Raw genomic sequence first — 19,181 nt, 5'->3', positions numbered from 1 at the left:
TCAAGTGAAATCCCAGCAGCCCCAAAACATGTTGGGAATCTTCTTAAATAGGGGAAAACAGCTACAAGTTGAGGCAGAATTGGCCAAGTGTAGAAGTGCCCCACCAATCAGGGACCAAGACTCTCACAGCAGAAATCAGGAGGAACAGCAAAAGAAATTAAAACACACAAAACAAGTCGGGGGCCGTAACAGCTGGTTATTGTGTAGTGGTTATTTGGCTTCCAATGTAATGTTAATTGCAGCTTTCTAGAACACACTACATTCCTCTGTTTTTGTGTTGGCGTCTTGTCTTTGGGATGAACTCATTTCTGTGTGTGTTGTCAAAAAGACCATGACACATAAGATAGACTCTCCATACCTCTTAGTTCTGTTTCCCTTCTGTACTGTCAACATTCCAAGGAACCAATAAATACACCTTTATCTTACTTTAGTACAGTGCTTCTCAATTATTTTCTGTCATAAAATTACATAAAATCAATAAATAATAATGCATTCAAACTGATCACCAACATTAACTCAGGAGCAGAATATTAAAAAAAACTTTGACCTGCAAAACAAAAATATATAAAATAATTTGTGCAGATTTTTTTTAAATCAAAGATGATGTCTGGATTAATGGCTACAATGAGCACGTTTTGCAATGCACAGCTTTTCGAAGCAGGACACAGCAACTCTCCCGAATGCTCCCTGCGCACACTCTGCCAATGAGAGCGCCACTGCCCCCTAATGTAGTGGAAGTGCAATTGCACTTTATTCTAGGACAGTAAAAAAATAAATAAATAAAAAATTAAAAAAGCATGTTCCCCGAGGTCAAACGCGCCCCCCTTGACGGAGCCTCGCGCCCCCACAGGGGGGCTTCTTCAGGTTTGTGTGAGCAGCTGCTGACTCCAGGATGAAGTGAAGATGGTTGAGTGTAGATGCAGCGCAGTGATGATGACTCAGTGAACATGGTGCAGTGAAGATGCAGTGAAGATGACTCTGCTGGCTGGAGAGGGCTCTGAGTATGACTACAGTGCGGTGAGCTGTGCGTCAGACCCTCCCCCTCTCCACGAGCTCGAGCCTCAGGAGGGCGTGTCCTACAGCAGGGCCAGACGGGCTCCTCAGCTCTGCACAGGTACAGGTGCAGTCTCCTTCTGCTCTCTGCCTTCACGGTGGCATCTCATACGTATCAGTGAACTTCAACTGTGTTTTTAATGTTCCTAAACCACGGTCAAGACAGTTCTAATCATTTCAAAGCACACATTATCAGTAACTTTTATTTTCATTTCATTTTGTATTTCTTTAAAAATACTTGTCTTTATTGCCAAATATCTTGCCAACAAAATACCTTTCTTACTTTTATTTATTTATTCTGTGGAACATCTTGGCAAAGCAATAACGTCTCCATGGAGACAGCAGGATGGTGAACCTTCCACCAGAAAAGTGACATAGTTCACACAAAGTGGCTATAATTAACTTTAGCAGCATAGACTGTATTTATATGGACATAATTAAACCTGTTAGCCTCCACGCTCCACATAGGAAGTAGTGTTGATGGGAGTGTTTCTGGCTCCATCGACTCTGGCTTCAATGGACTTTACACTGGAATATTGTTTACTCTCTCTGTCAAATACAGGCAAGTCCAAGTCAAGTCCAAGTCGTCTGCTTTGAGCTTCAAATTATTTTAAGTCTTTAAACGTACCAAATATAGCTTAGATTTTTGCAATCTATATGACTTTTAAGATAAATTGTACTTAAAAAATCTAAGTATATTTATATGTGAGTATTTATACAATAATATAAAAGTTGTAGAAATGTTAATCTTTCCTTTTTAAATGTTTTGACAAGATCTTAGTGTGAATCATTATGGTCAAAATAGAAAGAATTCAGATTTAAAAGTGCTTCTCAAATCACAGGCTTCAAGTTCGAGTCAAGTCCCAAGTCTTAGTCCATTTTATCAAGTCAAGTCTCAAGTCCTAAAAATAGTGACTCAAGTCTGACTCGAGTCCAAGTCACAACTTGCATGTCCCAACCTCTGGTAACTGCTGCTCTGAGCCTTGTCATTTTGGTCTTAAAAAGTTTGTATTAAACCACTCAACATGATCCTGGTGTTTTTAATTTGCTATTTTGTCCATAAATCAATTCCTAATATGGAACTTGGTTCAAAATTTACTCCTGTAAAAGCTATCATCATGAGCTTCATTTGACTGAAGCCATCTACGGTTAGCATCCGTGTTTTCTAGCGTTTAGTTCCTGTTTCCTGTGCCTGTGTTTTGGTTCTACTCTTTTCCTTTGTATGCACAATATCTCTTTTACACATTTCTACAACCAAGCAAACACTTCATTATAAGATATATTTAACCCGTCTGCCAGTTGATGTGAATAAGTCATGTTCAAAGACTTAACTTCTCCTCTCTCTCAGGCCTCCCTCTGTCCAGCGCTCGCCGGCTCTACGCCATCATAAACGTGGGTGGGCTGAGGTACCCGCTCCCTTGGACCAACCTGGAGGACTTCCCTCTGTCTCGCCTGGGCCAGCGTCGCCTCTGCAGCAGCTTCGATGACATCATGCAAATCTGCGACAACTACGATGTCGCCCATAATGAGTTCTTCTTCGACCGCAGTCCGTGTGCCTTCAGAACCATCCTGCCGGGCAGGGAAATTACGCGCGGTCCGACACATGTGTGCGCTTTCATTCAGAGAGGAGCTGCTGTGCTGGGGTGTTCCTGAAGATAACTTAGAATGGTGTTGTAGGCGGAGATTGGTGCAGCGACTGGAGGAATTAGAGGCGTTGGAGAGGGCAGAGGAGGAGATGTTGGATACAGAAGCAGAGATGGTCCCAAGGAGACGAGGGTGAACAGGTGCATGGGTCAGCTGAGGGACATGGTGGAGCGGCCACATTCGGGACTGCCTGGGAAGATCTTCGCCTGTTTGTCCGTGCTGTTTGTAACGCTGTCCATCAGCACCATGCCAGCTCTGAGGGAGGAAGAGGAGGAGGTGAGTGCAGAGGAAGACTGGGAAAAAAATGAATATATATATACAAGTTAAAGGTGCAACATTAAACTTTTCTGGTAGAGGGTCCACCACCTGCTTGCCTCATGTTACTGATGTGTTTGGAATATTCCACACTATGGCGTCAAACTTCTGTCTTGCTTTTATTCAATCCAGTTTCATTGCTAAATGACAAAACAAAAAACATCTCTCAGAACAAAAAACATATCTCTACTAAACTGATCTGTAACCTGGTATGGGGCATCAGATGCTCCTCTCCATGGAGATGGACTTTAATGCCATGATGTGGAAGACAACATGGAAACCCGACCAAAGTCCAGTGGGACTCGTTGAAACCCGACAGGCTTGATCGAACTCGGACAAATATTTAGAACTTATGTTTGGGCTTGGGTCGGACTCTGATACATCAGCGCGATAAGACATTTGAAATGTAAAATTAAAAACAACTTAAGGTCGCCACACACTACAGGATGTTTTGGTCTTAAATGATTTTTAAACGTACATCAAAAAGTGCACACCACAGACACGCGCAGAATCTTATGAGACTTAATGTCTGCAGACCACAAGACTATAAAGTTGTGAGCGTCAACTGCTTCCTGTCTACAGTAAAACCACTCGCTTTCAAACTCTTAAGTGTTCAAAAGGTCAGAGCTCTGCACTTCTAGTTTAGATACAAGGCAAACTGTGTCATTATTATTTGTGAAATGTGGAGCAATACTTCAGATAAATGATTTTTAAAGCATAAAAGATTGGTGATAAAATACACAGGAAGTAGAGTCACTATCGCTCATCTGCAGACACACGTGAGGAACTATATCGTGATAGTGTGATTTTAATTGTGCTGGGATCCAATCAAATCCACTTTATTTCTATAGCACATTTCACAAACAAACAGTTTCCAAAGTTCTGCACAAATACATAATAATAACAACAATAATAAAATGATAAAATAAACTACTAAAATAATCATACTAGTCTTAAAATAATAAAACCAGTAAAATAAAATAAGATAGCGTTCGGTCAGAGTCGATCATTCTGTCAGACCCGAGCCGGTCTTGGACAGAAAAAAATCGTCCCGATCCACACTCTAATGTGGAACATTCCAAACAAAGCAAAAACATATCCACAAGACAAAAAGATGGCAGGCCCTCCACCAGCATCCTCCATCCTTTAGTACAACTTGATTCTGTATGTAGAGAAAATATCCACTGCAGCCTTCGCTCTATCACGTGTAGTTTTATACATCACCACCAGATGGCGACAGAGATCCACTGTATTTAAACCCAAAAGTCGTCAGTATGAGCTAAAAACAAATGTATTTAATGCTCTTTGGCACTTCCTGCGCGGATTCACGGAGAAACTTGGGTCAGATAGAAGACGTGGAATATAAAAAGACAAGGAACTTTATGGAGAATGACTTGGGAGAAAAAGCAGCCAGGGGACGGAGTGAACGTGCAGAATTACTGAAGTTACACGTGCGAATTAAGAAAACGCAACTCCAGGTAAGATTTTGACGACGATGCAACTTTATTAAGCCGTTTAAATTTCTTGTGTCACTTGAAATGAGACAAAAAATAATAAAACAGCCTACTGATAAAAGATTAGAAACTTGTCAAAAGTAGCTATTTCAACTGACAGGCCTACAGTAGAATTTTGTTTTGTAAGTCCATTGCATATCTCGTTTTTGTTCCGTGGTTGAGCAAGTTGAGTCAAACTAACCGTATGTTTGTAACAAGAGAGGGACGCTCCTTTCAGCCCAAATTATTTGTAATTTGCATGTCAAAGTACGAAGAACAAAAAAGTCATTACAACGTCAATGGGCGCCAACAGATTCTATAATTTCTGTCTATAATGTGTTTTCATCGACAACTAAAATGAAACTGTCTAAATTCAAAAGGCGAAGTGACTTGGTGAACAGAAAAGCTCTAATTAAAACTGCAGGGGCAGATCTTGTCTGTCGCGCATGTTGTGTTCCCGGGGGAGAGAGGCGGTCGCTTAGAAAGGCTTCAAACAGCGCTTTTATATCCATTTTATAAACCAATAACGACACCAACAACATTTCCATAAGAGTAATCCCATGAACCAACTGTAATTTGCGCGTTTTATAGAGTATTTTTAGTTTAATCGTATCTTCTTGTCTTATCTTGAATGTGATTGGACGATGGCGCACCACGTGTCCCGGAAATGTTGCAACGCGGTTCCAATTTGCTTTAAAACTCAAAAAATAGCGCTTTTTTTAGGTCACTTCATTCATTTCAAATAGGCGCATTCGTGTTGTTATGTTCTCTGCTTTACGGCAACCACACGGAAACGCTTTAAAGAAATGTTTTTAATTGTACGTATATATTTGCGTCGTGACTGAGGTCGGTGTGGCGGAGAGTGGCTTCAGACACGCAGACAGTTTGTAGTTATCGCTTCTCGGCCTTTTGGCTAAGATCAAGTGTAGTATCTGTTCTTATCAGTTTAATATCTGATACGTCCCCTACCCGGGGACCATATATTAAATTGATTTTTGGAACCGGGAGATGGAACAGGGGCTTGCTCCGTCCACTCCGCGCATCGACCTGGTATTGCAGCGCCTCCAGGAACGGTGCACCCCCCTGAACGTGTGAAAAGTAAAGGAACTGAAGTAAAGTGGGGAGTGGTTCAGTTGTGATGAACGCGGAGTGTCGCTCTTGACGTACACATCGTTAGTTTAGTGGTCAGATTTTCTATAGACACGTCAAGAATCTCGAACCTCCAGTCATCACACAGTTCACACTGGGAAGGATTTTCTGAAAAAGTGAGCATCAAACCTCCATGTTTGATTTGTCAAAGTCGATCTTTTCAAGTCTTTTGAACCATTTCACTTTTGTTTCTGGTTCTGATATTGTCATATTTTAGTTTTGGGATTCGGACGTCGTAATTGTTGTGGTTGTTGGATCCAAACAGCGGAAAACGACTCGAGAAATGTGTTTGTGAACTTCATAAATGCAAAAGTGAATCAGACGTGTGTGACTCAAACCTCCGTTCAAACTGTTTCTCTTCCCAACGGAATTGAAAAATAGTGAAAGGTGAAGGTGATGGGCAGGATTGATCCACAGGAAGAACCAAAAAGGAAACATTTGTCTGACTAAGAAATCATCCCGAGTTTACAGAGAACATTTTGTAATGTAGAGGAGCAACAACAACTGAACTACAGAAACATCCGTTTGTCTTTCTGCTCCTCTACATTAACGAACGATCAGGATTTTGTTTTGTCGTCGCTCCACATACAAAATGTTCTCTGTAAACTCGGGATGATTTCTTACTCAGACAAATGTTTCCTTTTTGGTTCTTCCTGTGGATCAATCCTGCCCATCACCTTCACCTTTCACTATTTTTCAATTCCGTTGGGAAGAGAAACAGTTTGAACGGAGGTTTGAGTCACACACATCTGATTCACTTTTACATTTATGAAGTTCACAAACACATTTCTCGAGTCGTTTTCCGCTGTTTGGATCCAACAACCACAACAATTACGACGTCCGAATCCCAAAACTAAAATATGACAATATCAGAACCAGAAACAAAAGTGAAATGGTTCGACTTTGTCAATAGACACATCCCACTGGGAAAACAAACATGGAGGTTTGATGTTCACTTTTTCAGAAAATCCTTCCCAGTGTGAATTGTGCGATGACTGGAGGTTCGAGATTCTTGTCGTGTCTATAAACACATTTTACACTAAACTGCGCCGTTTCTACTAAACCCAAGAAGTGAGTTTGCCTTAACTGTGCCGTTACTGACACCTACTGGAGTCATTTGGTATTGAAAATTATTATTCATCAAAACCTCAGTTCAACTTTGACAAATGTAGATACTTTCCTTTACACACAAACTTTGCCTTTTTATTCCAACATGGAGAGAAATGATTCATTAGGCCTAAATTGCTGCTACTGAAAAAATCCAACAGAAAAAGACGTCAACATGACTTTATTAAACATAAAGAATTGAATTTACATTTACAGTTGATTTAATATAATAAGAGCAGAAATCCAAAGTAAATGTTCACTTTGTGTTATCAGTGATTCTTCTTCAGGCTGGAATTATGTTTTGACAAATTCCATAAATCATTTTACGAGGTTGATTCAGACATAAACCTACTGGATCACAAACATGCAGTAATTGTTCACTTATAAATGCACAATTCATATTGGATATAAACTGATTGGTTTGCAGGTACATGATAAATAAAACACAACATAAACAAGTAAACACACACAGGGTTTTAAGATTGATTTACAGCGGCACAGTTGACAGTTGCTGCTGCCTCTGGTTTCTGTGGATGAGACGACAGAGAGAAGGAAGTTAAACAGTGTGACAAAAGTGTGTTCATAAAACTTTTACCTGTTCCTGTTTCTTGAGGTAAATTGCTCTAATCCAGCTGGAAATAAATCAGAAGAATCAGTTTGACTTTTTTACTCACTTATTAATGTGTTGTGTTGTATGGAGGATTTTTTTTGTTTCAAATTGTCAGTGATAGATTATAGATGCAGTCGCCTTGTAATTATGATGACCAAAAAAAAAGAGAATAAAAATTCATCAACTCTGGACGTGGTGGGGCTAAACATTTGCCAATAGATAACGACACTGCCTCGTTATCTGTGAGCTGACAGGCTGTCAATCAAACTCCCTACGTTTCTAGTGTAACTGACTTGCCTGCGCCGCCGGTACGTGGTTTATGTACGACTGTCACACAGTCCACAGACGCAAGACGCACAGACGCTGTTTACTCCACCAACGCAACAGTTCTTAGCGGCTTTTTTGACCTATATCTTCCTCGCAGTTCGCACAAAGTTTGTTGCGATGGCGAAAAGAATCCAGGAGCAGTTCGCCGCCAAACAAAGTCCATTTTTGAGGTCGTTGAAAGAAGAAGACGAGGGGAAAAGCAGCGAAGCCAAACTAAGGTGATTCTTGGAGATTCATTCCAGCGATGGCGCGACTGAAGCAGACGAAGGGTCTAAAGACTGAACCACTGGTCCACAAATTACTCCTGGACAGGAAACTTCTGCTTATTATGAAAACCTACTTTATTTCCAAGAGTTAGACAAACGTTTTTCAGGACACGAATGTGATATCCTATGTCTGAAAACATCATTTTCAATGCAAAGAAAGAGTCGCTTGCTGCTGCGTGTTTTGGTAGTAGTTTCATTCACACTGAATCTCAGCGCACCTTCTCTGCTCCTCTCCTCGCTCCTCGTTCCGCTCTTCGCCGCCTCACCTAACCAACACTGTAGTTAGTTGTTTACAGGTCATGTGCAGTGATGAGGACTTGTGTAACCGGGTGATTGGACTATGTTGTCCTGCTGTGTTGCGTCCGTGGGTGCGTCCACCTGTGCGTCGCTGCGCGTGGCTCGCGGCGTCACTGATTGCGCGATTAGAAAAGGCTGCGCACGCCGTGGTGGCAGTCGGGGCTTTCGGTGGCTTCTGAAGGCAGCGCGTGTAAGTACCGGATTTGTTGTTTTAATATTTCTTACAGAATTTGCTTTAATGCGATGTGTCTGACTACATTTTAAAGGTTGTCTGGAGTAGGCGGTGGTGCCGGCGGCCGCTCGTAACGCGCTCCGAGCCCCATGTAGAGCGCCCCCCTCCCCCTTCTAAATTTGCGGTAAATGCTCTTTGGTTGTATATCTGGGGTGTTGGTCGCTGATGCTCTACCTGAAGCTCATTTCTTTTTCCCTGTGTAACAGATCACCACTTTGCATTATTCTTGCTCTTTATTCTTTATCCTGTTAGTGTTGGTTTTAAATTGAATGTTTAACAGTAGCCGAGGTCTTGGAGGGAAAGTGCAATATTTGGTCAGGGGGTCAGTGCAGTGTGAGGTCAGTTGTCTCAGAGTTGGCACAAGTCACTTTCGCCCAAATAGGCCTCCTCAGCACGAGCACTTTCACCAGCTGGAATTTTACTTTTGCGTTCCTTTTATTGTAACGAAGTCTACCTCAGGTACCTGGCACACGCACTTTAAGTATAGTGTACAAAATCCCGTTTGTTAATGTAGAGGAGCAGAAGACAAACAGACTGAGCTGCACTTTCTTGTTCTTGTGGTTTTACAGAAACATCACGTCTTGGTCTTTGCAGTGGAAGGTGTTTCTTGGTGAACAGTTGGAGACTTTCACTTTGGCGTCGACTTTTTAAATTCAAACCGAGGTTGAACGAAGGATCAGGATTTTGTTTTGTCGTCGCTCCACATACAAAATGTTCTCTGTAAACTCGGGATGATTTCTTAGTCAGACAAATGTTTCCTTTTTGGTTCTTCCTGTGGATCAATCCTGCCCATCACCTTCACCTTTCACTATTTTTCAATTCCGTTGGGAAGAGAAACAGTTTGAACGGAGGTTTGAGTCACACACATCTGATTCACAAACACATTTCTCGAGTCGCTTTCTGCTGTTTGGATCCAACAACCACAACAATTACGACGTCCCAATCCCAAAACTAAAATAAGACAATATCAGAACCAGAAACAAAAGTGAAATGGTTCAAAAGACTTGAAAAGATCGACTTTGTCAATAGACACGTCCCACTGGGAAAACAAACATGGAGGTTTGATGCTCACTTTTTCGGAGAATCTTTCCCAGTGTGAATTGTACGATGACCAGAAGTCCAAGATTCTTGATGCGTCTATTCTTTTATAATATTAACATTTTAATATTCTAATAATTCTAAAAAAGCAACAACTGGTTTCAGTGAGATATAACTCACATTAAGACTTACACAAGTGTAAATGAGTCACTATATGTATGATGTAATGCCACAGAGATGATGTAATAGTTATACTCAGTGTAATGTCTGGAGATGATCCATTTCCAAGTGTGTTTGAGGCCACACAATAGTAGTGTCCCTCTTCAGTGATGTTGAAGCTGTACGTGTGTCCCTGGTTCACACTGACTGGTCCCTGTGAAGTGTGTCTGAACCAGGTGAAGTGCTGGACAGGAGGCTTGGCTCTGCTGGAGCAGCTCAGCGTCACTGACTGACCTGCTGACAGTGAACCGGACGGACTGACCCCAACAGACGTGTCTTTAGGACCATCTGAGGACACACAGGGAACTTTAATGCCATACTGTGGAACATTTCAGACAAATTGCATCTCCATTTAATACATTTTTAGCAACGTATCACCAGAACAGAGAGAATCCATCAGTGTGGTTCACTCACATGAGACACTGAGAGTGACGTTACTGTCGGACGTTTTGAATCCTCCACTCACAGGATACGATGCTTTACACTTTATCATGAGTCCATCGTGGGCGTCTGTCACAGTGATGTTCTGTGTGATTTTAGTGGTAAATGTCCCGTCTGTGTTGGTCTCTGTGATGTGGGCGGTGTCTTGGTGCAGGTCCCATGTGAGCTGAGGAGGGGCGTGTGGACAGGGAGTGAGAGCTGAGCAGGTTATAGTCACCACCTCTGACTCTGTCTGTTCACCACAGACTTTTACTGTGGGGCTCCAGGGAGAGTCTGGGAAGAGGAAAAACATTTGGAGAAAACATTCATCTAAAAAATGTATTAAAGTGAAGAACTAAACTGATGCTGCTCAGATGTGAGTGGAGGTTATTTACTGTGCACAGTCCAAGAGTGAAAATGTCATTCAAGCATCAAACTTGTGAAGTAAAATAAACTGTTATTCAGAGATGAACATTTATAGTTTAGTTTAGTTTATTGTACTTATTTAATAAATAATATTGAATAAACAGACAGATCACACATCAAACATAAAGTGTCCTTTTACTGAGGTCCCAGACTTTCAACACAAACTGGACCAACTTAAAAACATCACATTTAAACAAGGGCCGGGCACGTTAACACCATCATTTTGCCTTAACTAATTAAGTCATTATCGCCGACAATTATTTGAACACCGTTAACGCAGTTTTTTTAATTTATGTATTTATTTTATTATAAATGTCTGTTTTTCACTGGCTTTTATTTTGAAAAAATCCACCGCGAGTGTTTCTTTAAGTTTGACGTCTTTTCTTTACACTTTATTCACTTTTTTCTGACCACGTGAGATGTAACGTGTCTGAGCCTCTGTGAGACGCAGATTCGCTCGCGGGTTCGGTCGTTCAGTCGATATATTAGAAGTACAAAAGTCCATTCAATATTTTTTCTTAAGCCTTCAGAAAACCTTGAAGACTCTGAGGTTCCCTGTGAAAGAAATGCTGTTTACACAACAAAAGTTTGGCTCTTTCATTTACATTTCCAATAAAAGTCACTATACTCCACTTTTTAATTCATTAATTGGTTTTGTGTATAACATGAGATTAATCATGATTAGTCACGATTAATCACTCAAACTCATGCGATTAATGCGATACTTTTAAAAAAATTTTTGCCCTAATTTCAACAGATACTTGAGTCTCTCCTGATCAGACACAGAAACCAACAGTGAGACACATGAGACACAAGTGACAGAGCAGCTCATGACACAAAGGACAATAAAACAGAAAATACATTTCATTTTCAACGTCCTTTAAAGGTTGTATAGAGGATTTTCCAAGGAACGAGAAATCCAGCGACTGTTTGTCCTTTTTCAAATGTTGCTCCTGCGTGAAACCACCTCCCCTCCCCTACAGCTCCTACGTAGAAACACCTCCTCCCTCCTCCTCTTTACGCCAGAAACAGGTTTGTTTACAGCCGCTGCACATGACTCGTAAACAACTAACTACAGTGTTGGTTAGACAAGACGGAGAAGTGAGGAGCGAGGAGAAGAGCAGAGAAGGTGCGCGGAGATTCAGTGAGAATGAACTAGCTACAACACGCAGCAGCAAGCGGACTCTTTCTTTGCATTGAAAATTAAGTTTTCAGACATAGGATATCGCTTTCGTGTCCTGAAAAACGTTTGTCTCGCTCTTGGAAATAAAGTACGTTTTCATAATAAGCAGAAGTTTCCTGTCCAGGAGTAATTTGTGGACCAGTGGTTCAGTCTTTAGACCCTTCGTCTGCTTCAGTCGCGCCATCGCTGGAATGAATCTTCAAGAATCACCTTAGTTTGGCTTCGCTGCTTTTCCCCTTGTCTTCTTCTTTCACCTCAAAAACAGACTTTCTTTTGCGGCGAACTGCTCCTGGATTCTTGTCGCCATCGCAACAAACTTTGTGCGAACTGCGAGGAAGATATAGGTCAAAAAAGCCTCTAAGAACTGTTGCGTTGGTGGAGTAAACAGCGTCTGTGCGTCTTGCGTCTGTGGACTGTGTGACAGTCGTACATAAACCACGTACCGGCGGCGCAGGCAAGTCAGTTACACTAGAAACGTAGGGAGTTTGATTGACAGCCTGTCAGCTCACAGATAACGAGGCAGTGTCGTTATCTATTGGCAAATGTTTAGCCCCACCACGTCCAGAGTTGATGAATTTTTATTCTCTTTTTTTTGGTCATCATAATTACAAGGCGACTGCATCTATAATCTATCACTGACAATTTGAAACAAACAAAATCCTCCATACAACCTTTAAGTCGCACAGACACATGAGCTCCTCCTCTGGAGGAAGATGTTACAGATCAATAATAACAGTTTGTTTCTCACACATATCAATGTGCTGAATAATTCTCTGTTGTAAATGTTGTGTTTTTCATCTGTACTGTGTCTTGTCAGAGCTGCTAATTATATTTTATTATTTGTTTTTTTCATTTAATGACAACAAAACAATGAATCTATCAATCAACATCAACAGGTTTGAATGTTTTTTCATCATTAAACTTAGATTAAATAGCAAATGTGTCTTACCTCTGACTGTTATTTGAAGAGGGTCACAAACATCTATAGCTCTAAGAGCACTGTTGTTTATTTTGAAGTAATACCTGTCTTCATGGATTTTGCTTAAATCATAAAACATTGTGGAGCAGTTTTTGTTTTTCAGGTTCCCAGTGATATTCATGGGATAAGACAAACTGGGGTCTCCACTCTTTGAAAACTTGTTATTTATATTTGTATCATGTTTAAGCCAAATCCCAGTGACAGGGTTTGTAGTGTTTATGTCATATGGAGGTTTAGGTTTATAGCTGCACGGGATCCACAAACAGGAGCCACTCAGAGCCTCAACTGGACTTGGAGTTGTAATGAACAGACCACTTCCACAACAATCAGCACCTGTAAAACACACAGAGTTAAAATGATACAAACAGAAAACACATGAGTAAACACAGGCGTTCACCAAATACTGATGTCTGTTCTTACAAACACTGAATATAAATACACATTATAAATTATTCTTTATTTAATGAGTCTTGGTTGAAAAAATAAAATAATAATAAAAAAGCTTAACTCACCTGAACACAGCAGTAAAAGTTGTAGAATTTGAAGGAGCATGTTCAGCTTCAGAATTTGCAATAAAAATAATCCTTGGGCTGTTAGTGTCGTCCTGAACGAACCAACTCGAGAGTGAAGAGTCGAGTCTTAAGTATGAGTTTTTATGAGTTTTAGAGGAACATTGACTTCCTCTTCATGATCACAATTAATTGCAATTACTGTGTAAAATACTTCTGAATTTGACACAATTATTGCAACTGCCTTTTTTTGTGTTCCTCATACAGACAAAACAACAACAAAGGGAAAGGTGATGTTGTTGCTCTTTAACATTATAGTCGAGTTTCAGCTGACGTCATTGTTATTAAAATCCCGCGTTGCTGCTGGGAAATATTTTGGTCGGAGGCAAGAAACACGGTAGCGTCAAACACAGTGCGTAACCTCGCGTATTTATCCTAAATAATGGTAAATTCCTGCTGCATTATCGGACGCACAAATAGAAACACGGAAGAAGGAAAATGTCTTTGTCGTATTCTGAGTGAAAAGAACCACTAACGGTGAATTAAACGACTTTCAAACATCCGCAGAGCAAACGTAGAAGATCCTAACAAACCGTGGACTCAACAAGTTCAACAACTATGGATGGGCAGGATTAGTCGATTAATCAATAATTGATCATTAAGAAACTCATCGATTACGTTAATTTTAATCGACAAACCGAATGTATGTTTGTGTGTCGTGACCAAACAGGTGTGTACATGTGTCTCTGCATCAGAAGGAGCGAGACACAAACAGTGGGTCAGTCTGTAACGAACCGAAGCACAAATGTGGATTTAACCAGGATTTGTAGAAGAAATTCCACACTTTCCGTTGTGTTTCTCAGAAGAAGCAGCTTGGATGAGCTGAGAAACGTCTTCAACCAAACTAACTTTTGTCCAGTCGACAAACTGAATTTTCTCCTCGTGGATTCGACCTGCACGACTGAGGGATTCTCCACACTACAGATGGTAACTTTAAATGTTCCAAACACTAGATTTAGAGCAGATTTACAGATATTTGAATAAGTTATTAATACAAGCGGCAACATCACCTTTTCCTTTGTCAGATGAGGAACACAAAAAAAGCAATTGCAATGATTGTGTCAAATACAGAAGTATTTTCAGATTACAAATGATGAGTAACTGTATTCAGTTACAGTTACTGTTTCAGTGAGTGGTAATTGGATTACAGTTACTTTGTTGAAATAAATGGATTATACAGAGGGATTTTCCCGTTTTCACATTTTGGGCTATATTCCTTTTTTTTTTTTTTTTTTCTTCCTTTTTTTCGGTAATTCCACTCATTGCCAGAAACTAAACCAGGTCTAAACCAGGTCTAAACCAGGTCTAAAACAGGATTTAACAGGACTAAATCCTGCTGTGTGGACGTGTTTCTTCGTCTTTGTGAGGGTTTCATCCTGCCCCTCCTGCCCCTGTTCTTTCTCTCCTTTACCCTATGTGGTTTTTTCCTGGACGACCCCAATCACTCACCTGCTGAGCTCCACTCCTGATCCTCGTCAATAATCATCTCCGGCAATAAAAGACCTGCTGACCTGCTCCAGTGTCAGGTCGTTCCGTCAACCAAGTGGTGAACAACTCAGGCTTTTTGTGGTTTTGAGCGTTTTGAAGGTTTTTGTCTCTTATCTGTTTACTTTTGTCCGTTCCCCAGTTCAACCGTTTTGGAGCCAGTCTCATCCTGTCACCACTTGTTCCTCAGCCTCTGTTCAGCCTCTTCACCTTTGCACTTCAGCCAACCTGGACCCGTCCCACCTCCCCTGGAATCAATCCCCCGTCCACGACTATTTTTGTTACTGCATATTTGGGTCCGACCAGTGATTTCGTAACAGTTTTCTATCAATAATATTTTTAATTTGGTTCAGTAAAGTCTGGACTTTTTATTTTCTTTTATCAGATAAAACTTCTTATGTGAAGATTTCCTCGTCTTTGTTTCTCTACAGCAAATCGAGTAATCCAAAGTAATCAGATTACATTACTCACTTTAAGTAATTTAATGGATTCTGTTACTAGTGATGGGCAGATGAAGCTTCATGAAGCATTGAAGCCTTTCATCCAGTTGCTTCACTCTGGTGCAAAGCTTCCTGAAGCTTCATTTGCTCTAGTAGAACATCTACTGGATGCAAAAAATATCAGTTGACATGAATTTGAAGTGTGTTGCATTTTGCAGAAAGTCTGTGAATAAAACTGTCAGCAAAGTAAAGAAGTATGCAAAACATGTATATTGTAGTGATGTGTATACTGTGTGTGTATATATATATATATAAATATAAATACTTTTATATATATATATACTGGCAGTATGGAACATTATTATTTGGAAATTATGAAAAAGCTAATGATCATTTCCAGTGAGGTGAGGGGGGTTGGGGTTGGAGTTTGGACAGTGATTGTGCTTTTGTAACGTTGGGTGATTATGGTTCAGGGACACATCATTGGTTTTTATTTAAAAACAACAGTTTCTCCACTGTGGCAGGTCTCAGGCCATTTCTTTTTTTTGACAATATTTCTCCTGCTTTCGAAAACACCGGCTCACAGGGCACAGATGAGGCAGGCGGACACAAGAATGCCACTGCTAATTTATATAAATGGGGATAGACATATTTCTGTCTCTCCCAGTATTGAAGGGGGTCCTCCAGCCTTCCAGTATTTGGCTCCATCCTGCACCGTTGGACCTCAGTATGTGCGTCTGCTGTTACATTTTGTGTTTGTGTCTGTCTGACTCTGTCATCCAGGCGACGCCACAGGTCGTTACCTAAGAAATAAGAATTGTTTTTTTGTGAGTTTAAACTGTCTCCAAACTTCCAAACTCTCACTGATCTCAACTCTCCATCAAACACCCACATTTTGAATGAAGACTGAGCAGTTTATTTCGCTGTCAAAACTCGCGGCAAAACCCGAACCACTTCCTGAATCAGTCACGTGGTGCAGCCGGGCAGCGAGGCTTCGGACGTCATCATTTTCAGCTCCTCCCCTAAATGAATCAAGCCTCGATAAGCGCTTCGCGGAAACGCCCCCTCCTCCTCTACTCGACACACGCCTCGAAGACTCGACACGGAACGTCACATCACTACTGTTACAAACTACATTCTGGTGTGTGTAATCTGTAATCTGCAGGGGAATATGTTTTAAAAATAACCTTCCCAACATTGAATATTTTACACAATCATTGTGATTACTTATTATCATTAAGAGGAAGTCCTTGTTCTGCTAAAACTCATAAAGACAATTAAGACTTGACTCTTCACTCTCCACTTGGTTCGTTATTATTTTTATTGCAAATTCGGAAGCAGAAGCTCATTCAAATGATACTTTTACTGCTGTGTTCAGGTGAGTTCTTTTTTTTTTTGGCAGATGCTGTTTACCCCGGGTGTATTTATCGTGGCACATAGACGGGCACCCAGCTGATCCTACACAAAAATGCTTTTTACACCCAGGTTTTTTTTTTTGTTTTTTTTTTAAACATAAAAGCACCAGCCCAGTAAAAATCAGTAATATTTGATGTTTTTGTTTTTCTTTTACTCAAAATGATGCAGAATCATCGATCAATCATTCACAGTCTGAGCCTAATGGTTTAGTCCCGGTTTAGTCCTGTTTTAATCCTGGTTTAGACTTGGTTTTAGTCCTGGTTTAGACCTGGTTTTAGTCCTGGATTAGTCCTGGTTTAGTTCTGGTTTTAGTTCTGGTTTAGTCCTGGTTTTAGACCTGGTTTTAGACCTGGTTTTAGTTCTGGTTTTAGTCCTGGTTTAGTCCTGGTTTAGACCTGGTTTTAGTCCTGGTTTAGTTCTGGTATTAGACCTGGTTTTAGTCCTGGATTAGTCCTGGTTTAGTCCTGGTTTAGTCCTGGTTTAGAGGCGCAGGGGAAGAGGCACGGTCCATCCGCTGTACGGGAGAACGTGCGTTTTTTTTAAATTATTCTTTTATTTTTTCAACCAAAACTAGTTAAATGTGAGTCTTTCAGCTCCTGGGTTCTCGCTGGACGGTGAAGTCCACAGGAGGAGCTCAGGGAAAACACGACACGACGCAGCAGATTTAGAGATTCTCGTTTATGTTCACAAAATAAATAAATACAAAAAAAAAAAAAAAAAAGGAGACGAGAAACAACATGATACAAACATGTAACAGAGGTTTGACACAGCGACGACTTCGATGTTCAACCTTCAGACGTCAGACGGGCAGGTCCGGGTCTGGTCAGGACTTTGGGACGGTCGACGTTTGGAAACATGTGGATGAAGATTTCCTCTGGTTCTGTTGGCGACTCGAACAAAATCTGGGAAAACTGAGAAAATGTCCCAGTTTTCTTCATCAACATGTGACTGTAGTCTTTCTTTTTCACTTTTATAAACTGTTTATTGAGACCGAGTTTAGACCTGGTTTAGTCCTGGTTTAGTCCTTATTTAGAACTGATTCAGTCTTGATTTAGACCTAGTATAGTCCTGGTTTAGAAGACCTGGTTTGATCCTGGTTTAAACCTGGTTCAGACTTGGTTTAGCCAAAATTTTGTCCTGGATTAGTTCTGGTTTAGTCTTTGTTTAGAACCGATTTATTCTCGATTTAGACCTAGTATAAATGTGGATTAGTCCTGATTTAGTCCTTGTTTAGACCTGATTCAGTCTTGATTTTGACCTAGTTTAGACCTTGTTTAGTCCTGATTTAGTTCTGGTTTAGACCTTGTTTAGTCTTAGTTTAATCCTTATTTAAAACTGATTTAGTCTTGATTTAACCCTAAAATAGTCCTGGTATAATCCTGGTTTAGCCAAAATGTCTTGGTTTGGTCCTGGTTTAGTCCTGAATTAGTCCTGGTTTAGACCTGGTTTAGTCCTAGTACAGTCCTGGTTTACTCATTATTTAGTCTGGGTCTAGACCTTGTTTAGTCCTTATTTAGAACTGATTTAATCTTGATTTAGACATAAAATAGTCCTGGTTTAGCCAAAATATTGTCCTGGTTTGGAACTGGTTTAGTCCTGATTTATTTAGACCTGGTTTCGACCTAGTGTAGTCCTAGTTTAGACCTGGTTTAATACTTATTTAGAACTTGATTTAGTCACGATTTAGACCTCGTATAGTCCTGGTTTAGCCCTGATTTAGTTCTGGTCTAGACCTTGTTTAATCTTAATTTAATCCTTATTTAAAACTGATTTAAATAATCCTGGTTCAGACAAAATTTTATCTTGATTTGGTCCTGATTTTGTTCTAGTATAGTCCTGGTTTAGACATGGTACAGTCCCGGTTTACTCCTTATTTAGAACTTGATTTGGTCTTCATTTAGTCCTAGTTTAGTCCTTGTTTATCCCAGGTTTAGACCCAATTTAGTTTTGATTTAGACCTAGTATAGTCTGGGTATAGTCCTAGTTTAGATCTGGTTTAGCCAAAATTTTGTCTTGGGTTGGAACTGATTTAGTTCATTTAATCTGGTTTAGACCTAGTATAGTCCTACTTTAGTCCTTGTTTAGGTCTAAGTTGATGCTGAGTTGAATCTGGTTTTATTGTTTGACAAAATCTGGGAGAAAATGCCCCGGTTTTCTTCATCTAAACGTCACTGTATTGTTTTGTTTTTTTCCTTTTATCCACATCCTGTTCATTTGTGTTTTAAAATTTGTCTAATAAAATAAAAAAGCGTTCTAAAAAAACGCTGCAGGAATCTTCGTGTAAAACATGTAAAACTAAACAGGAAACAGGTCTAAACCAGGAAAAGGTCTGTCTGGAGGTCTGGAGGTAAAACCAAGGTAAACCAGAAAACCACTAAAACTAAACCAGGTCTAAACCAGGAACCAGGAAACTGTCTAAAAACCTAAAAACCATTCTTTCTAAACCATAAACCAGGTCTAAAAGGTCTAAACCAGTCTAAACCAGTCTAAAACCAGGTCTAAACCAGGTCTAA

At 40.3% G+C, this 19,181-nt stretch overlaps 1 protein-coding gene, 1 long non-coding RNA gene and 1 other non-coding gene across 3 annotated transcripts in view; 1 reads left to right on the top strand and 2 right to left on the bottom strand.

Moving 5' to 3' along the window:
• Nucleotides 1-13,365, bottom strand: part of LOC129411828 (B-cell receptor CD22-like) — a 20,106-nt gene extending 6,741 nt beyond the window's left edge. Inside the window, exons 1-6 of the mRNA XM_055163934.1 lie at nucleotides 13,271-13,365; nucleotides 12,729-13,091; nucleotides 10,165-10,464; nucleotides 9,724-10,038; nucleotides 2,482-2,990; nucleotides 1,036-1,144 (exon numbers count right to left, since the gene is read on the bottom strand). Of these exons, the coding sequence (XP_055019909.1) occupies nucleotides 1,036-1,144; nucleotides 2,482-2,990; nucleotides 9,724-10,038; nucleotides 10,165-10,464; nucleotides 12,729-13,091; nucleotides 13,271-13,310 (1,636 nt within the window). The 5' untranslated portion in view covers nucleotides 13,311-13,365. The remainder of the gene's footprint in view (nucleotides 1-1,035; nucleotides 1,145-2,481; nucleotides 2,991-9,723; nucleotides 10,039-10,164; nucleotides 10,465-12,728; nucleotides 13,092-13,270) is intronic.
• On the top strand, nucleotides 5,399-5,589 carry LOC129411941 (U2 spliceosomal RNA). Its single transcript, XR_008633507.1, has one exon. It is a non-coding gene; the product is annotated as a U2 spliceosomal RNA (small nuclear RNA).
• Nucleotides 13,366-17,331: 3,966 nt separating the features above from the next.
• On the bottom strand, nucleotides 17,332-18,909 carry LOC129411865 (uncharacterized). Its single transcript, XR_008633475.1, has 2 exons — nucleotides 17,726-18,909; nucleotides 17,332-17,670 (listed from the first exon to the last, which is right to left on the bottom strand). It is a non-coding gene; the product is annotated as an uncharacterized LOC129411865 (long non-coding RNA).
• Between the last annotated feature and the right edge of the window lie 272 nt (nucleotides 18,910-19,181).

The sequence above is a fragment of the Boleophthalmus pectinirostris genome, unplaced genomic scaffold (genome assembly GCF_026225935.1).
Source record: "Boleophthalmus pectinirostris isolate CB_2022bp ecotype Guang Dong unplaced genomic scaffold, ASM2622593v1 HiC_scaffold_6, whole genome shotgun sequence".
In the NCBI taxonomy this organism is placed as follows: domain Eukaryota; kingdom Metazoa; phylum Chordata; class Actinopteri; order Gobiiformes; family Gobiidae; genus Boleophthalmus; species Boleophthalmus pectinirostris.
The sequence above is the reverse complement of the archived record's forward strand: the minus strand, read 5'-3'. Positions and strand labels throughout refer to the sequence as shown.